The 20908-nt window shown below is 39.6% G+C and overlaps 2 protein-coding genes across 5 annotated transcripts in view; one reads left to right on the top strand and one right to left on the bottom strand.

Annotated features, from left to right (window-relative positions):
* The window catches only part of rnaseh2c (ribonuclease H2 subunit C), a 25830-nt gene extending 19205 nt beyond the window's left edge, over window positions 1–6625 (top strand). For 2 of the 4 annotated variants that reach the window (XM_012962400.3, XM_031900688.1), the window contains exons 3-5: window positions 3951–4063; window positions 4858–4977; window positions 5934–6384. In XM_012962400.3, the coding sequence (XP_012817854.2) occupies window positions 3951–4063; window positions 4858–4977; window positions 5934–5954 (254 nt within the window). In that variant the 3' untranslated portion in view covers window positions 5955–6384. Of the gene's footprint in view, window positions 1–3950; window positions 4064–4857; window positions 4978–5933 lie in introns of all 4 variants that reach the window. The other 2 variants (XM_002939323.4, XM_012962401.3) reach the window with 2 other exon arrangements.
* On the bottom strand, window positions 6167–20908 carry kat5 (K(lysine) acetyltransferase 5). The gene is given in 15 exon segments (NM_001078806.1): window positions 6167–7041; window positions 7996–8077; window positions 9244–9403; window positions 9489–9582; window positions 11200–11340; window positions 11428–11517; window positions 12792–13040; window positions 14152–14232; window positions 14357–14410; window positions 14729–14809; window positions 14965–15036; window positions 18355–18491; window positions 19633–19701; window positions 20247–20313; window positions 20892–20908. Coding segments are annotated over 15 exon segments (1521 nt in total). The 5' UTR covers window positions 20901–20908; the 3' UTR covers window positions 6167–6906.

Below are 20908 nucleotides of genomic sequence, written 5' to 3'. Positions count from 1 at the left end.
TCAGCAACCAAGCTAAAACGCAAAGAGTTAAAATCCTTCAAAACTGGATTCCTCATCATCATCTGTATGTCCAAACAGAGCTTCAGCTTCAGCTGGTGTGAGGTTATCAGCATAGACATTGTCATCACTGAGTTCACAGTCATCACCATCACTGCTGTCATTCTCATATAAAGCACTGTCTTCACTGCCATCCAATGCCACATTTCTTGAAGGCGCGTTGCACCATGTCCTCTGGAATGTCTTCCCATGCATCTCGAACCCACTTTGCTATTAATTCTATGTTGGGCTTCATTAGATTTCCAACTTTTGTCAGTCGGGCTTGACCAGATGACATCCATTCATGCCACATCTTTCGCACACGGTCTTTAAAAGGTTTATTTAAAGACACATCCAGGGGCTGCAATACAGATGTAAGCCCACCTGGAATAACAGCCAAAGTAACTTGAGAAGACTTTGCTAGTTCTTTTATGCCATCACATGTGTGGGCTCTGAACATATCCCAAACTAGCAATGATGGTTTCTTCTTTAAGGCTGCTCCTGGTCGTCCATTCCAAATTTCTTCCAGCCATTTTTTGGTTCCATCTTCATCCATCCAGCCTTTAACATGTGGACGCACTGTAATTCGTGGTGGGAATTTGACCTTTTTAGGCAAGGTCTTTCTTTTAAAAATTATGACAGGCCGCAGCTTAGTTCCGTTAGCCAAACATGACAGAACGACTGTAAAATGGTTTTTTTCATTTCCTGTTGTTCTAAGGAAAATAGTTTTGTCTCCCAAACTTGCCACAGTTCTGTTGCTTGGAAGATCAAAAGTCATAGGGGTTTCATCCATATTCCCAATATCTCCCAGGTCATAATTATGAATCCTTCTTTGTTTTATGATGAATGATTGGAATGACATCACTTTTTCTTCAAGGTCTTGCGGCAACTTCTGTGAAATCTTTGTTCTTTGTCGCAAACATAGGCCAAACCTATTCATGAAGCGGCTACACCATCCTGCTGACGCAGCAAATTTTTCAATGCCTGGTGCTTTAAATTTGTCATCCTTAGCCATTTGAAGGGCACGTAAACGAATTCCCATGCGTGTTACACAGTAACCATTTTGACGACACGCTATGACCCATGCGTGCAATTCAGTTTCCAGAACCCCAAAAGAAGTCATTAAACCACGTCGAGCTTTTTTAGCCTTTGGAATCTTTTCCAAGTCAGCCTTCATTTTCCGCCACTCCCTCACTTGTTTTTCATCAACACAAAATTCCCTGCTTGCAATACTGTTATTGCTCTCTTCTGCTCTTGACACAACTTTGAGTTTGAAACCAGCTTCATATGACCTGCGTTTTTGTTTTGGTCCAGAATTAGTGGTACCGGTATCCATTTCTAACTGGATAAAAAAGAGCACCTAGAAACAAAAGTAAAAGTGCTCAGTGGGAGTTCATGGTTCTAAAAAAGTCATGATTTAGATACACATAAACCACAATAATGCACAGTATAAATATAGATAAACAGGGCAAACAGGAAAACAGAAGCTGGATTTCTAGTGCACAGATAAGCAGAATTCCATTATGCTAGAGGATTACCGTTATCTGTGGACTGGTAAATTAAAAATATAATAACAACCCTGTTTAAAAAGCCACTATGATTAACAGTCTTGAAATATACCGGTAATAAAAACCTACGGTACATTTATTGAGGCATACCTAAAATATCCACAACCCATAAAAACATGTCTGGAGGTAAAGGGGCCCCTTCCTCTATTCAATAACAATTTTTTGCAAATGAAGCTGCCTGCTACATGCCTCTGCAAATCCACCTGTCACTAAGCTTGAGCAATGCAAAGTAGCAATTAAATTGTATGGTGCAGTTCATACCCAAGCCATTGTGAGCATAACATGGCAAAGCATTGGACTCAACTTTACAGCTGTGGACAAGGAGTATGTAGGTGTAGTATGCAAAAGGACCACTTTAATTCTTAACTTGCACAGTGGTTTCCCTGGTGCCTTGAAATTTCTGCTGTCCACCCTGCCTGTTTCATATGTGGAGTAATCCATCAGAAAAAGCACAGCACTGAATATATTTTATTTGTCAAACAATGATTTAAGCAATCCTACACATTGATTTACATTATTCATATTGTTATGGTAACAGAAAAAACACAGATATTTAGATAGATTAGCTAGTGATTTAGCTAGTGTGCATGCTCTTCAATTATCCCCAGATGTCTCCATGCCTGTTAACATTACTTTTCTGCACTACAATCTTACCACTATTGGTGCTGCTGAGGCTGCTGATATCTCCGGGAGTGCTAGCAGAGCAGAAGCGTGCAGGAAGGGGGGCGCGTGACGTCACATCCGCCCGACGCGCAGAAGAGCAGGAAGCCTGGCGGTGAATCTGGCAGAGGCTTTGACGGCGGGTCTGGCAGCAGGTCTGGCGGCGGGTTTGGCAGCCGGTCTAGTGGCGGGTCTGGCAGCAGGTCTGGCGGCGGGTTTGGCAGGCGGTCTAGTGGCGGGTCTGGCAGCAGGTCTGGCGGTGGGTTTGGCAGCGGGTATGGCGGCGGGTCTCGCAGCGGGTCTGCGGCGGCACTTCTGGGGGCTCTGGTGGCTGTGGTGGCTCTGGCGGGTCTGGCACTGGCAGGGGAGGCGGTAGGATTTATACATTGGCTCGAGTATAAGCCGAGTTTGAATTTTTCAGCCCTTTTTTGGGGCTGAAAAACTCGGCTTATACTCGAGTATATACGGTACCATACTCTGCCTGCCCTACGCTGCCTGTGTGTGTCGTACTCTGCCTGCCCTACGCTGCCTGTGTGTGTGTCGTACTCTGCCTGCCCTACGCTGCCTGTGTGTGGTTGGTAAGGTGTGTAATTATGTGCTGGGGGTTGCTGTGCTATCCACAGGGGAGGAGGTGGCGGAGGTGGCATGTGGATTTAAGGGTGTGGCTTAATATGACATAATATAATTCTTTCACATATGAATGAAGGGTGATATCCCTACAGTGAGCACCAACCATTTGGGTTTTTGCTGTACTATGGTCTTAAAAGCTCTTGTGATAACATGGGTGTGGTTTGAAGTGGGTGGGGTTTAAGAAAAGGGGAGTGGTCAAAAGTGGCTTCCATTAGAGGCCTTCCACCATGTAGGCCACAAAAATTCAGGCCCTTGGTGCCACAAAAGTTGGACAGCACTGGGCTAGAGTATTACAGCTGGCAGAGATACAGTAACCCCCCCCAATATCATGATATGGAAGGAGGGAAGTTCTTGCATGTCCCCACCCCCACAACTTTGTGGTCTTCCCATGTAGTTGTATCATTGTAGTTGCAGTCCACATGTCACCCTGCCTCCATTGCTCAATCTATCTAGCCGCTACTCGCTTCACCCCAAGTTGTGGCTCTTCTGCCTACTTCCAGCTCTGATCGGCCCCAAACACTACCAACATAAATGTTTCAACAACACACTGAGCTGTTTGAACAGTTTTTCTTATTTGACTTGCCCATCGCTTTATGATTCATACCCCTACCAGGGCTGTATTTAGGTCCAGTGCTGCCTAAGGCACCGGACCTGAGCCCACCCACCTCCCTTGCCAGTAGGCACACGTGCAGATGCTCCTGCTGTACTCTGCATACACCATTTGCAGGAGAGTTCCTCCCTAACTCTTCCTCTGGGCTTAGCCAAGTATCCAGCAGCGGGAGGGATTTTTTAAATTTTTTTTTTTTTTTTTGCCATATAGGCATCCGAAGGTCATCTTACTAAAGCTGCCATCCTAAGAACAGGCCCATAGGTGCCTGTATGGTAAATACAACCCTGACTCCTGCATTTAACTGATATTTTTGTTTTGCATTCACCCATGTCCAAAGCCAATGCATTTGATGTTTATCAATTCCTTAGGATTACCAAAATATAAAGTATGGCTTTGGTATAGAAATAAATGATGATAAACAGTAATACATGTTATTGCATTTGTAGGGAAAGAAGTATCCTTTAGGGGCCGCACACTAAAGGGGCAAGAGGTTTCTGTACCGTCTGGTTATATGGGTGTTGTGCTAAGGGAGGATCAAAAACCTTGTTCTGAAGAAGAGGTAACATTCTTACTATTCATTCTGCTAAGCTGACTGTTGCAGTTTTGAATCTGACCACAAAGGCTAAGATTTGATTGGGCTATTAAAAATGAATACTTAACCAACAGATCATTTATTTCATAATACGAGACCTTGGAAAAATCATTTCAAACTACTAAATACATATCTGAAGATGTAGAAGCCATTTGTGATACTTTGTGTCACTCACTGATCACCTGACAGGAAATGTTGCAAGTTCACAGAAGGAGGGGGTAAAGCTTCCCTTTAAGGGTAATGACACATGAAAAGATTCCTAGTGAGGCAAATTTGGTTGAAGTGACAAATATAGTTTCACACTGGCGATTTACAATAGTGCAGATGAGAAAGCATTTTAGCTGTCTAGTCACAGGGGCAGGCATTTGAACTAAATATGTCAAGGCACATAGTAACTTAACAGATAAGCTGTGTAGAATACAATGGGTTTATTTCTTTCACGTGAAGATAAGCAGGTTAAAATGCTCATTTCAGTTCTATTTACAGTGCAAAACATTTTAAATATATTGTTGTACCATGCATATAAATCTGTTTGCAGTGCACCTATGTTTATAATTTACAATAATATACCATCAATATTAAAAATCCACATTACTTGCTATTGATTTTAGGCATTTAGTAGCAAGAATATGCCACATGTATTGTTATTCCTAGGGTGCATGTTTGTATGAAATATTGTAACATTTCCCATGTTCCCTAGGGTATAAGTTCTTTCTCATAGAGTAAAGCTGTTTTACTTTTTTTTTTTGCTATTGTCTTAGGATCGTTTATTCACAGTTAAATCCACCTTCCGCTCCTTTACTCAGTGGAACCTCGAGACACCACCTTCAGCAGATGACGTCCTTATAATGTCACTAATATGGCCAAAAATAGCCGCAGCGGTAAGTGGCACTTTGGTGCTTACACTTGTACTTCTTCTGCTATCCTGGATATTGCAGAAACATACTAGGTGGGGCCACAATAGGGTTTTTTTTTTATCAGTTTATATGCACTGATTTTTTTTTTGCTTTGTTAGTTCATTGAGTGTTGGGCTAAAGTTATTGTGTACCCAAATGTGCATTTTTCTTTAATTTTACCATTAGTTATATAGAAGGGGGTATTGACATGTCTCAGTGGATGATAGAAAACCATTTAGAGCTATGGCACCCAAGCATGATGTATAAGCTATGCAGGGGCCCAGAATGACTATAAGGCCTTAGCTTCTATGAGGCAGATTAGATGCATGGTTAAATACAAGTGGGACTGAGCCAAACTGCAATGGCTAAAAAAAAAAAAGGATAATTTTTATCAGGAAAAAAAGCAGAAAAAGAAAAGCAGCCATAACATTTCCGGCAAAAAAAATTGCTATTTTGACTTCTTCTTGTCATCCAGATTACTTACAAGGGATAAATAGATAGCAGAATACATGTCAAACTATTCAAAGCCAATATAATTATTTGTAGACTGTCTGAAAACTGTGTGTAACCATATACAAGATGCTAATAATCTTTTAGGTACAGGACAGATATTTACCATCACATCAACTAATATAATTGGTACAAGATAAGACTAAACAAGGCAGCTCATATCCCAGCTCTGTGGACCTCTCTGCAAATGCCTTCACTTTAACCTGGAGGTCTGTCACTGCTGTGTGTGATAGGGCACTTATCAATTTATATTATAAGCAGAGAGGCAGACAGTTCTTACTGCCACTGGTCTCAGCTGGAGGGCAGCGACTACTGAAGTGCCCACATGGCTTGCAGTTTATAAGCAAAACTTCCAGCTCTGTAATTAATCCATCAGTTCAATAAAATGTCACTGACCCTGTATATAACAATTATTGTTGCCTGTTTTACAGATCCATGCGCCAGTTGAGTAGGAGGTCTCTCTGGCTGAGGAAGAAATTTGTCATTATTACCATGTTCTTTATTTCATTAGAGCTTGACTTTGAAACAAATGATGATTGTATTGTGACATCCATGTTTTGCTCTGCCTATAATCATAACTCTTTAAATCAATGAACATTTCAATTACCTTTATACCACAATATGACACTGTCTATAGCAGCATAATTATCCATTGACTGGAAGCTTTTTGTATTAAAAAGTTTTATTTACAATATATATTTACAATGCACAATTCCAGCTTTGTTTGTATTTCACTGTCCTGCTTTCCTTCCCACTTTCTAAAAGGGGTGGCTAGATCACATCTGTACCATCTCAGCTACTACTGCCACAAATATATACATACTTTTAACCTGTTTCTGAATTAAAAACCTTGTAACCACTGAATAAACATGCAGAACAGCACTGCCCAGTGTTGCCTGCAGCAGTGCTATACTGTAACATCTGGAAAAACAAAGATTCTATTCAATATTCACTTCCCCTGGAGGGGTTACAATGGTTAGTTAGTATATAAAACAAGCATGTATAAAGACTGTAATAGTTTCCTCCATCAGGAAATCTGACCAGAAATGGTTGCTGTCTTGGAACTAGTGCCATTTCAGCTACTAGAATGCATTTTATAAATAAATCCAAATATTTGGCACTGCTTACCTAGTGCTGTTTTGGTTTGTGCCCTTTCATTTACATAAAGTCTGAAATACAAAGTTATGATTCTACTGACTTGGTTGTGGTTGAACTTGCAATGCATGAAGTTCAAATGTGTACCAGATACTGGTTGTGAAATGAAACTATGATGAATTTATATTAATGTTTGAACTTCCCCGGTGTTAAAAAAAAATGTAACAGCACTCTTTAATAAGAGTAACAATGATACGTCTGCCTATCAGACAGTCTTGTTTTGTCTCAGATTTCTCGTTACTCCATCCACTACCATTTCCCCCTCTTGCTCCAGTCTTTGGGTGTAAAGTGCAAACATTTGGAGTCTATCCTCAAAACTCTTTTCTGCATAGCTTTTTCATGGCCTTCCACAATATCTTCTGAAAGTGTCAAGATGTACTGGCCCTGTTAAAGAGAAAAAATGTTAACAGCACCATTTTTTATTGCTGTATGAACAGAGCACCTATACAAGGTATAAAAATGTATGTTTAGTGTAGCTTCTAAACAGCAGCCCAGAGCTCACTGAGCATGTGCAGTGTCACTGACTCAAAAAAAAGGGGGAAGGCACAGGTCATTAGGGCTATATGTCACTTGTGGCATTTTTCCACAAATGAAGAAAACACAACCTGTGCCTGTAAGCGGTGACATAAATGGCACCCACTTGTTATTGCTTGCAAATGGTAGATTTTGTCCTAAAAAAAGCTGGCATGTATATTCCCCATGTGTGTAGTTACAGGTGAATGCTGTTCATGGCACAACTAAAAGGTACAATATACCCCTTTTTAAACCAAAGTTTAATGACCTGGGTTTGTGCTTTTTTTAATTTGTAGGTTTCTTTATTTCTTGGCTAAATAGGGAAATCAAAAGTAAAAATCAGTCTACTTCCTGTTTGTCCAAACACAAAACAAATCAGCAGTCTACTGAGCAGCTGCAGGGAGGGATGGTTTGTTTATACAGTAAACTGGGATCCGAATTCTTCAAATAAGTTTTGGGATTCAGTGAATTTAAGAACTTATTGAACAAAAGTTTATTTCTGCTTTGCACTATGGGCTATGGACTTCTAGTTCAGCTGCTCAAACTCCTGCATAAGCCCCCTTAGTTTGCATGTAAATAATACACTATAACACTTAACATTCTGAAGGAGGTGAGAGTAGCAGAATTCAGGTTAGAAGTATTATAATCCCAGCCATATACAGAGGATTCCACTGGGACATGGGACATAGTGGAATGAACATAAGACTTGGCAATTTTCAGGATGTTTAAGAATAAACAAGGGTAAAGAAAGCCAATTTTAGTGCCCCCCTGTCCTATATTCCTAATCATTATTATGGGTTAATGGCTTCCTGTAAGAGAGATTACCTTGTAGTAATTGATCAGGTTCAAATACTGTAATGTGGAGATGACATCTTCTTTTTTTATGCTTGTGATCTCACTGATTTCACTGTAGGGACAAAAACCATGTAATTTACACAAGAAATGTATCACCGATTAGTACAACACAGATTGCTTTTATAACCCATCAGCTAGGAACTTCTAGGAGATTTAGTTGCAATTAATTATAACATAGTTGTTAATTACATTACAGATTAAAATACCCCCCTTTTTCATGCAGAAATGCACTATTCCTCAGTCTTTAGAAAGAGGACTGCACTGGCACAGTAATGTAGTCTTTGCCCAATGAGCCTCCATAGTCCATTTGAGGACCTGTGGTTAAAAGGAGAGTAGACACCTAAAAGCTCCTTTGCTAACAATAAATAGAATTTACATTCTATTGTTTTACTTTAAAAAAAAAAAAAAAAAAAAATCCATATTTTCCTTTTTTTATCCAATTATAAAGCACTAAATGTTGGGCTATTTTCACTGACATTACCCCGCCCCCTTTCCCTTTATATTGAGGGCAACTTGTTGAGCTTCATTTCTACCTTAAAACCCCCCTTTTATGTAAAAGCTTTTTAGCAGCTCATTTAAGGGGCTTCTCAGTGGACTGGTAAGTATTATTGCTTTTGAAGTCCTGTAAGACTAGGAAGTGCTAAAGTGAAACTGGCTTCATATTCTTGTTTAGTGTCAGAAATTATAGAAACCATAGATATTTCTTAATTCAAATAAAAAGGCAAAAAAGTTTGTTCAACACAAGCCCTATTCATGACAAGTGATGTCTTGGACTTCCCCTCCTCTCTGCCGAAGTTGCAACATTCAAGCACCAGTCATTATACTCAGATGGGGAGCTGAAAGGCAAGGCATGTACAGATATTTTCATCTCTCTGTTATAACCCAGATTACTAGGGACTAAAACATGAAAACAAAACCCTTTATTTTAAAGCCATTGCACAGTTCTTGTACTGTATATTCACAATTGTACTGTATGTGGATGTTATAACTGGCAGTTTCTCTGCTGGAAGAAAATACCCGATATTGCCCATGCTACCTGTAATTGAGCTTAATGGAAAATGCTGAACACAGGCAGATGTCAGACTGAAGACCAAAATGTGCATTTTTTTGGACTAAATCTTCTGGTACCAGCAGTGACAGGCGGTTTAAACTAAACTTAGTGACAGGTTTCAGCTGCTGAAGGAGAAACCACCAGACCAAATTAGCCCGGAGTCTTACTTTATGGTAATTTGAGGCCTCTCTCCAGTTTCTGTTTTAAGTTCCATTAGAATCTCCAGGATTGTCTGTGACCAGTAGCTTCGATAGGAAAGCAGCCCAAGATCTGATAGTGGTTTCTCTGGTGTTCCAGTTTTCCCTTCAACTTTAGACAGCTCATAACCTGATATAAAAGAGATGTTTGGTGATGAGAGACAGAAATCTGAAGTGCTGAGGGTTACAGCAGATTGCCATTGTAGCAGACTCACTGAATTCAATAAGCAGTTTGCCATAACCTCTTCTTTGGTAAGGAGGCAGGGTTAGGATACAGGCCACATTGTAATCTTCTGTGGATTCTTTCTCCTGAGTAAGGAAAAGGGGTAAAATAAGGATTATTGTTATATTTTCAAGAATTTTTAACATGGATAATGAGCACTAATCTATTCTATGCCACTTGGGGGCACCCATGGCAAAGGTTCAGACGAGGAATCCTGCAAAGAGACTGGAACTTGCATGAACAGGTCTGATGCACTAGAGGGAATCAAACCATTTAAGACATGCATAGATAATCAGAAAACTACTTCCAAAAGGGGTTTTAGTGCCAAGTTTATAATCATATTATTAGCACTGTATCATGTAAATATAAACCCCATATCCTTTTCTCACCTATTTGCTATTTATTAGAAAACGCTCTGACAACCCTCTTTTTTTAGTAACAAACATGATAATCCACAGACCATACCATTAAGCAGAGAGGACATGCTGATATGGGCCAAGAAAAAGCTGTGTTAGCAACTACTGCTAGGCAGCCCTCCAGAGAGCCTTGCGAGTCAGTCTGCTTTTCAATCTGTTTAACTAGATGCACTAATTTGTTACAGGAGGAGCTAGAACAAAGGGGTCTCTGACAGGACTGCATGGCTCTGCTAATCCTGGCAAAAATGAAGCCCAAGAATGCTCTTGATTCAGTTAGCACTACAGTAAGGAGGAGGCCTTCCAGTTTCTTGCTCATGGAGTTCTTGAAAAAGTGTGTATTCATAATAAGTGTTTTTGAATAAGTGAGACCTCAGAGTGTCCCACTTATAATCGGGGTGGACTGTTACTCAGTGGACTCTGGAGTCTAAGGCAGTGGTTTTCAGATTCCACAGGAGCGTGAGCCAATAGACTAAGGATGCCCAACCTTTCTTACTCGTGAGCCACAGTCAAATGTTAAAAAATTTAGAGAGCAACACAAGCATCATAAAAGATAATAAAGAGGCTTTATTTGGTAGTAAATCTTGTTTTTATTCAACCAAAACTTGCCACCAAGTCAGGAATTCAAAAATAACTCCCTGGTTTGGGGGCACTGAGAGAAACATCCAAGGGGTTAGGTGAGCAACATTTTGGTTGGGGATCACTGCTCTAGACCCTGGAGGGTTCCATACAGCACAAAAAGATCAATTTGGCTTGCAGCTGATGCAGCTCAAATACAGAAGAAAGCATGTGTCCAAAACATTAGGATCAGGGCAAGGTATTCACAAATCTAGGGAGGCAGAACACACTGTACAATGGAACTTTCTTGCCAGGGTCCTCTCTGTCATCAAACTATTCCATTCATTCTAATTGGAATGGGATGAACAGATGTATATTGCAAGGTGGCCAACTTTTTGAATAGATACAAGAACACGAGTGATTCTAGACAGGAAAGAGCTTACTCTGTGTAATCCTATTGGACAAAACCTGGAGTTAGAAATAGGGACAAAGAAACATGCACCTCTTTTAAAGGGTATTAAAACTGAGCTCAGTTGGGCAGGGTCTCATTGTTTCCAAGTGTCCCTTGTCCCAAGCTGAACACACTAACATACAGCGACACACAGAGGTTTTCCTTTTACCTTACTAAAGCTTTAACAACAAAAAGTTTAGAAAATATCAGGAACTGCTGCTTCCTCATGCAAATAAGTAAATAGCACAGAATCCTGGCAGTCAACAGTCTGAGGGTCTTACCTTGGAAAAGTAACCAACAATGTGAAAACCTTTGCAGTCATACTCTGTCATGATGTAGAAGAGGAAAGGGTCAGTGTCATAATATAATGTTTTGTGGTCCAGAAAGCACTTTGCTAAAAGACACAGATTCTGGGAGTAACTCTGGAACAAAAAGAGAAACGATCCCCTGTTTATATATGTACACCAATTTACTACAAAAACGATGGGAGGAAAGTGTATAGAAATTACCTTGTTTTTGCGCCCATCTATCTCAAAGAAGGAGATTGTTCCTTTCCTGTAGATCTCATTTCCTGGAGGGTGGCGTAGGTTACATTTTGTCTAAACAAGACAGAAAAATAATTGGCCAACAGAGTTTCAAGGCAACTTCAGAACCAACCCTGGGTATATTATCTAGCAAAAACTGATAAAAATAAGTCTATGAAGATTTTCAAGATCACTTATGTTAAAAAATAACCTTACAATCCCAGTACAGTGTAAGTGATAAAGCCTTTGCTGCCTTAAAGCGGCAGATCATCTTTAGGGTGAAGACACACTGGGCTACTAGTAGCAGCTACTTTTTCATGGCTACTAAACTCCTGAAAATACCCTGCCATAGACAATACTGAGAATTGCCTCTGCTAAAACACAAGCAGAGACAATTATCAGAAAATGATCAGCATTGTCTATTTTAGTAGCCAGAACAAGTAGCTGCTACTATAGTAGCTCTGTGTGTTTTCACCTTTATAAAATAATAAAAAAAAAACCACAAATACAAGGAGTATTGTAGAAATGATACCTCTATGGCTAACAAGCTTTCAGAGCCCTAAGGCCCCTTCTCATCAGTTATTTTGCCTTAGAGCTCCGAAAGCTTGCAATGTATTTTTATTCTTAGCCAATATAGGTATCATTTCTACAATACTCTTGTATTTGTTTTTTGACACTGGCTAACATGGTACTACAGTTTTTGTTTTGTGATCTTCACCCTTATAAAACACATGGATGGTGATGGATAGTGGATTTTTAAGTACCCCAGTTTTTCAGAGAATTTGTGTACTGCCCATAATGAAAACCAGTGGGAGTCCCAGAATTCATCACTTAAACATGGAAAAAGGTCCTCACCTGAATGCTTTTGCTTTTCAAATACTCATGTGTATTAAACGATTTGTACCCCATAAAATAATTGACATAGTTTTATTTATAAGGACCAAACATAGCATGGTAGGTACAAACGATCTTCCTCTTAAATAGATCTCTCTGTGCGCACCAGCTTGTGCCCATTAGAGAATCCCCTCACTACTAACATTAGTGTGTTGATTTACTCTTTAGGATCTGCCCATGCAATTGTCAAATTAGAATATATTTGCAAGCATAAACATTTATTTATACAATAGTATTTTATTCAACAAATATGTTTTATGTTGGGCTTGAATATGGCTGTTTGTCTATGTCAATACTAAGCAACGTGCTACCATTTTTGCTTATTTGCCCAGGGATTCCTTGCGTTATGTGTATGCCCTAAACAGATTGCCAGTCTGGGTCTGGTTAGTGTTATTCTCTTAGGAAATAAGGGCTTAACAGTAAAAGCCCTTTCAGCTGCTCATGCTCACACTTACCAGGTGCCTTTGTAGACATTTAAGACTCTTCACATATTTCAGGCAAAATTCACATAAATAGAGGACAGGCAATACTGTTAGCTCCTGAGGGTATGGTGAGAAATACCAAGGCTTGAGGCGGTGCCGACCAAGCTCAATGCACTCAATATTTTTCATTCGTGTAATGATGTCATCATGGCTGCGGTCAGACACCAAGCTCCCTGTCATACGAGGTGCAGAAGGAATCCCATCAGAGCTGTCCTGGGAATCCTAAGTATAAAGAAGATAAAGATATACATTATACAGAGAATTGTAAAGGAAAATGTCAAGACATCTGTCCGTGAACTAAATCTCAAAGAGACAGTGGGACTCATTTATCAAGAGCAATTCACTAAAGGTGGCCGTACACGCAGCAATTACGATCTTTGCAGGAAAGATAGTTTGTTTCCCCCACTGACATTCATCGCTGAATCATCAGATATGGAGGTAGAAACAATAGAGATTCTATCTCCACCTGCCGATTCAGCCCTAAACGTAGATTTGCAAAAAATCTTTTAACCCGCTTGATCAACGAGACGACCAATATCGGAGGTTTCCTACGATAATATCGGTGCCTGCATGGCCACCTTTAGCCTAAGGGTTCAGTAACCTTCTGCTTACAGCTAGATAAGCAAGTGCCACCACAGACAGTGTCTAATAAGTGCTGTGGGAACTGCACCTAACAGAAGCTGGGGGAAGATAAAGGCAAGATAAGCAAGAGCTGACAAGACTGGCTAAATAGCATGCAGAGGTACAGACTGAAGCTCCATAGCTACATCAGCTATAGTCACAGCAGGTGATTTTGTCACCCGCACATCCACTAAGAGCAGGGATCCCCAACCTTTTCTACCCGTGAGCCACATTTAAGTGTAAAAAGACTTGGGGAGCAACATGACCATGAAACATGTTCCTGGGGGTGCCAAATAAAGACTGTTATTGGCTATTTGGTAGCCCTTTTGTGGACTGCCAGCCTATAGGAGACTCTGTTTGGCAGTACACCTGGTTTTTATGCCTCCAAAACTTGCCCCCAAGCCAAGAATTCAAAAATAAGCACTTGCTTTGAGGCCACTGGGAGCAACATCCAAAGGGTTGGAGAGCAACATGTTGCTCACGAGCCACTGGTTGGGGAACACTGCCTAAGAGTAACAAGGTGACCAACTGCCAGCGATGTCATTATAGTGCTTAAATAACCTCAGTTTTTTCTTAAGAATTTACTTTACAAGAGAGTAACTAGCTAGAATCATTTTTCTGGTCTCTGTCTCTCTCTTTGTGTACAGCCCAATCCTTTAGGAGTTGATCCAGACATAGTTCTGTCCAAATAAAATCATAGTTTGGTTCTTACCTCATCTGCACTCAGACAGTTAGATTTGCGCTTGCGTCCAGGTTGCACTGCAGGAGCACTGGGTCTGCGCACTGCACCATTCTAAACAAAAAAAAAAAAAGCATTTGCATTAGGGCTTAATATAAATGGGGTATTCTGCACTAGAAATATTGCTTATAAATGTAATATGATTTGTGCCTATAAAAAACTTATATTTATAACTTACTTGAGACAGCATCACTGTATGTGCACTCACTCCAGCTACATCACAGGGCGCCTGCTGAATAAGCAAAGGAATAGAGCGTGTGAGGCTCATTTTGGGTTGTGTATAACATATGCTAATAGAAGTTTTACATGACTTTTGAGGCAATTTCACTTTAAACAGTAATTTTTCTAGAACAGTTAAAAATGTAAAGGACAAAATTCACTTATCAGCAATTGTATGCATATTTATGGAAACATTCAGTAGTACCATTTATATTTTTTAGCTTAATTCAGTTACGGGAGAAAAACACCTATAAAAACTTGATAATGCAACATTTTTACCCACTCAAAGGCAGCATTTTTTGGCAAAATAAGTCTGAATAAGCAGCTTTACCTGTGGAAAGACAGTGACCTGGGTTGTCTCTGGAGGTGGTGGGACTGGAGTTGCAGGAGATACAATGTCCACCTTCCGCTTCTGATGTTAGAGAAACACAAGACACAGTTATGGAAAAATCTAGTGAATTAACTGAACTTTAAAGAATAGAAAAATGAGTTGCAGATACCTATGGTCTGTATATGCATTTAACAGTGGTTTGGGAAGAGTGATAGAAATAGAGGAATGTGTTTTACCGGCACAGGAAGAGATTTTCCACCTGCTGCGGGGGGAACAACCGGAGGTGGGATCAACTCGGGAATCTTCCTCTGTGTAAGAAAGAAAAGGGGATTTTTGTACTTACAGTAAAATGATTTTCTCTGAGGACAAATGTGGAAACATATTAAGCAAGTATGTAAACTTACTCTACACAGAAACAGGCCACCAAGAGAAAAAAAAAACACCTCTATCCTGAGTTCTACCTTTACTGGAAAGCAGCCATCTTATAAAAAGCAACAAAGGGTGAATAAGCCAAGCTAGAATATTATACAAGATGCTGGTACTTGAGTCAGTGGTAGTAGGAAGATATTTATGAGTGCATAGGGACAGCCAGAATGGACAAGTCCCAATTAGTCACAGCTCTATTCATAAATAGAATCTCTAGGGTTTTGTAAAACTGGACCACAGACCAAGTGGCTGCTCTATACAGTTCCCAAAGCTCCCAGTGACCTGGTGAAATGGGCCCTAATTGAGAATAATGCATGGGAAAACATCTCAACCAGCAAAATCTGCCAAAAAAAAGAGGAATGAAGATACCAATGAGGACAGTTGTTAAACTCGAAACAGGGCTGCCACAAAATCATTCCCCCACATCAAGCCACTTCCCAACTTCTACACAAATGAATACCCTGTTGGTAACTTGATGGGCAAATTCACTTGCCAAAGAGGCTGTTTAAATGCAGGCCTGGAATTTGAATCTTTAACTGGACTAGTGCAATTTTAGCATAAAAGTAAATATCTAATCTAGAGCCCATCCTAGCAAAATTCAAATCCGTAACTCCTCATTGGAACAAACTACCGCTGATGCTATGGGGAAGAATAAACCTCTTTAAAATGCTGTACCTGCCCAAATTCCTATACCCACTGTTGAACTCGCCGGTGTATATAACTAACCAGTTCTTTAAAAACCTAAACAGTGAATTAATTTCTTTCATTTGGGCCAACAAAGCCCCAAGAATATCATGGCTCACACTCACTGCTTCAAAAGCAAAAGGGGGGCTTGCTCAACCCCACATACAAAATTACTACTTTGCAACCCAACTATCCTATATACATAACTGGTTTAATCCTGACCGCAGCAACTTATTAACTGCACTGCATGCGGCAATTATGGGCTCCCTAGAGGCCATACGCAACTTGCCATACAGACGACAGGCTGACCTTCCCCTTTTACCCGAGGTACTCACCACAAGCTAAGGTCTGTACCCCTCTTTCTCAGTTATCAGGCAAAGCGCCCCTATGGAGAAACTCAAACCTACCACATATGAGACACTTAGTCGATTTCCAATATTGGCCATCAGACACCTAGACGATCTACTGATTGAAAACTGTTTTGTATCAATAGAACAACTGAAAGTCAAACTTAACGGGCCAAATATTCAGTTTTTCCGTTATCTTCAACTGAGACATGCTTTTCATTCCCAGTTTGGGACCTACCAACTCGCACCCACACTACTGTCATGGGAAACTAGACTCTGGGCTTTAGACCCAACCAAACTAGTTTCCCAGCTGTATAGCATAATCCAGACCTCACACCCTGCTCCATTTGACAAGGCCAAACGCAAATGGCTGGCAAATGTTCCATCCCTGGATGAAGATCAATGGGACAAAACAACTGATAACTTATACAACTTCCTAATATCACTTATACACTTCCTAATATCACTCAGAGAATGATCCAGTTTAAGATGATTCACCAAATATACATTACCCCTCTGAAACTCAAGGCCATAGGGAAATTAGAAAAATCCAAATGTGTTAAATGTAATATGGCAGAAGTAGGTTTCCTCCACTTGATCTGGGATTGTCCCAAAGTATTAACGTACTGGACAGAAGTCACCCACTATATAGAGGAACACCTGTCTCTTCCTGGCATCAGGTCTCCCGAAGTATGTTTGTTAGGAATAATAGGTGAATTAGTACCCCTTCAAAAATCCAGAGCATTACTACGCTCCCTTGTGTTCTATGCAAAAAAGGTAGTAATAATGAAGTGGATGAGCCCCATTCCTCCACAATTCAACAATGGATAGAACTAATAAATGGGACACTACCGCTGATCAAACCGACATATAATGCCCGGGGCGCACCTGGGAAATTTGAGAAAATACAGTACACATTCTCTGACTTGATAAAAAAAATATCACTGTTATCAGCAAATAGGAGCCATGCTTAGTACTGCCTCTGCTTTAATGTCATTTGAATAAGCTGTAAACTACATCTGTTTTTGTGCTCTGACTTGTATCTCTCATGTCAGCATCTAGTAATGGGGTCTTTGTCATTAAGTTAACTTTTGAGGCCACTCAAAATGCAAATTAGAGATGTTAAAGTTGCAATGAGAGAACCTCCCATTCATTCTTGTCACTGCATATTTTTTTCTATCTTCTCCCCAAGTAACGTGTTTCTTATACGTCCTTGATGTTTTGTGGGGGTCCATGGCTGTAATGTCTGGTTTGACCTACACATATCATTACCTTCTCAAATGGTGCAAAGCTATATAGGTACTGTATCTATTTAAAGCAATCTCATATACTCTGAACCTCTTGCTAAATGAGATGATTTCACTTCATAACACAGACTCATTATGTCCCTGGAATCTACAGAATGTTTTAGCAGAAGAGGCAGTATGATATATAAACATACAAATAAGGATTTTTTTTCCAGACTATTGCTTTCCATTATGGAGTGTGAATAAAGGATTTTTTCCATTTTGACATATTACATCCTAGGACTTTCCCTAATTCCAGGAAATCTTACTTTGCAACTTATTAAAGGACAAGAGGAATTGCCTTACAGGAGAAGGAAAGGTAAAACTATGTAAATACAGCCATAAGCACTCAGAGAAACGCTGCACTGAGTCCTCTATCAAAATAAACACAGGATTTCTTGTCTCTTTTTTTTGTAAACATTTTCTTAGGGTATCTGACTTCCTCTCTCAGAAAATCCTTCACTCCTGGGACCATAGTCTGCGCAGCTTTTTAACATTACTTGTCCTTATATATAAGGACCATCAAAAACACAGTATGACTGATAATGGACCCTCTACATACAAAAAGTTGAACAGCAATGCTACATCCTATCATAAACACTGAAATTATTTAGTATGTTAGATAAAATAGCACCCAACTGGATGACTTGGAGAAGAGGGAGGAACATGCAGGTATCTTTGTTTTAAAGAGGGCACAGGAAGAAACTGATATCTCCCAAAGCCCAAAGGAGCAGAGTGGCATTAGTTCTGCTAAAGCAATACTACCTGCTACTTTCTGTTGCACTTATTTTAGTAGTAAGGTGCAGGGATAACTGTTATGGTCAACATCATCCCTGCAAGACAGATTGACATGACCAGTTTCTTTGAGTGCCCAAGCACTTACCACCTCTCTCTCAGGGGAGCTTGGTCTTGATCCAGGTAGTCCATTCTTTGTTGGAGTTTTTGCCTCTTTCTTTGGAAATTGAATCTTCTTAAGATCCAAACGATCATGAGTAACCCACTCATCTAATCGCTTGTTAACTGGGGGGATTAATAGAGTAAAAAAGTAAAAAAAAGAGACTGAAATAATTTTACAAGAGAAAAAAATGCTAGCAATAAGAATTAGAAGAGGTTAAAAAATTTTAACTTCTGTGTTTACGTGACAAAAAGTCACATGAATTTTAGGATTCAGATTTGGTTCCACCAGGACTGTGGATTCGCCAAATCTGAATCTTGCCGAAAAAGGCTGAATCCCGAACCAAATCCTGGATTCGGTGCATCCCTACATTATAATATGCAAGCTAATTGATAACAGAATATATGGCATTTTCTAAAAAAAGACATGGACTAGCTATAGCAGAGTAAATGCTACAGACTGACAAAGTGGGCCTGATTTGGCTGGCCAATCAAGAAGCCTGAAAGAAAGTCTACAGAAGGGCTCTGACGACATAGGTGTCTGTGAATCCAACATACAGGAATCTGTGTGCCTGTACATACACAGTTGCCTGTGCAGAGGTCTGAAATATTGCTGCAATAGGTATGTCACTGGTATGGAGGGAGTGTCTTTTATACACTCTTTTGTCACAACTGTCACACCTGTATTGAATAAAAATTTGTTTCTGCATGTGTAAATTGCAAGAGGGCAACTGGCAGCTGATCTAAGCCTGCTGGTGAGCAGCACAATCTTGAATGCAAAAGAGTCAGAAGTGCTGTGTATATGAGGATATAAAGGATATAAACAATAAGCTGCTTTGCTGTTATATGTACAAATGCAGCTTCATCAGCCCCTAGCCCAGCCCGGCTCAATTCCTTTACTTCCCCTTTGCACATGTTTGCTGTTGAGCCTCATGACATGCCACAGCAAATCAGCTTTCACTATGCTCTGTCACTCACACAGAGATTCTGGAGGGTGGCGAATGGGAGGCTGCTTCAATAATTAGCCATAACTTTGTAACAGTGCAACATTTCTAAATGCTATACATTGTCAAAATGTTTGTCTAGATTTTATATTTTCAATATTCTAAAAACATTTTTCATGATTGCTCCCCTTTAAGCAGCTCAAGCCTAGTTTCAGTACATATCATTATTTAAGCCATGTATCCTGCATATTACTATATGTAATATGCAGGATATATGTAATACTAAGTGAAACATTAAACTCCATATTTAAATATAAACTTACAGTCTATATAATGCACATAGAATAGTTTCTTCCCTGTAAGTTCCTTGATGCTCAGAATTTCAGCAAGTGCTAGAGAGGATTAAACAGAGACAAAAGAAGTGGTTACAAAAACGGTATATTTTATTATGAATTACATTTTATTTCTTTGCTTCTTCACAAACCATCTGAATGAAAATTCACCATATAAATAAAAAACACACAGAATTCTACACTCTTGTAAACATAAACAAGTACAGGTATGGGATCCATTTTCCGGAAACCAGTTATCCAGAAAGCTCCGAATTACGGAAAGCCCATCTCCCATAGATTCTGTTTTAATCAAATAATGTAGAATTTTAAAATTGATTTCCTATTTCTCTGTAATAATAAAACAGTACCTTATATTTGATCTGTACTAAGATATAATTAATCCTTATTGGCGGCAAAACAGTCCTATTGGGTTTAATGAATGTTTTTGTGATTTTTTTCTTACGGTATGAAGAACCAAATTATGGAAAAACCCCTTATCCGAAATACCCTTGGTCCCGAGCATTCTGGATAATGGGTCCTATACCTGTACAAGCTATATTTCTGCAATATTTATTACAGTGCGTTTCAAGCTATGTAGTACTTACGCCATTCAACTTCATTATCTTGATTCTTGCGAAGTACAGGCAATCGGCAACCCTCCACAATCTCTGCCTGAAAATCAGTCACGGATAAATGAGAAACGGGCAACTTAACAGTGTATTATTTTAATGGCTGTATAATGTAGTGGCAAATACTTGTTCCTGACAGTTTATGTCCCCTTTAAATAATAAAGTACAACATAAAAGGTGTCAATGTGTGAGATACAATAACTAACAGCACATCTAAAAGGAGTAATAATGAGGAAATAAATCCTAGACAGATCAGCTGAAAAACAAATATAGAAAACCAAATGTAATATGGCTCAAGATGCAGTAATTTGTCTGAGGAAATCCTGACATAACATGGTCATTAATGGGGAATATAAATGGGGAACCTTACAAGCAATTGGAATTTGCATTCACAGCAGCTGATATACGGCCATGCAAGAAGCGACAGCCAATGTTTGGTCAATATGATTAAATGTTTCTATGGCCTCATAATACAGAGAGGTTCTCTTGACATAAAAGAAATGGATAACGCAAAATTCCAGCCCCTTTTCGTATCCTACGCTTTGCATGTAACTATATTCTGTGGAAATATCACCTACAATTGCGCATACATAGCGATAAGAGCTAAACAATAAATCTTACCTCCGCCATGATTTTGC

This window comes from Xenopus tropicalis, chromosome 4, assembly GCF_000004195.4.
Source record: "Xenopus tropicalis strain Nigerian chromosome 4, UCB_Xtro_10.0, whole genome shotgun sequence".
Classification (NCBI taxonomy): domain Eukaryota; kingdom Metazoa; phylum Chordata; class Amphibia; order Anura; family Pipidae; genus Xenopus; species Xenopus tropicalis.
This window is presented reverse-complemented; position numbering and strand designations above follow the sequence as displayed.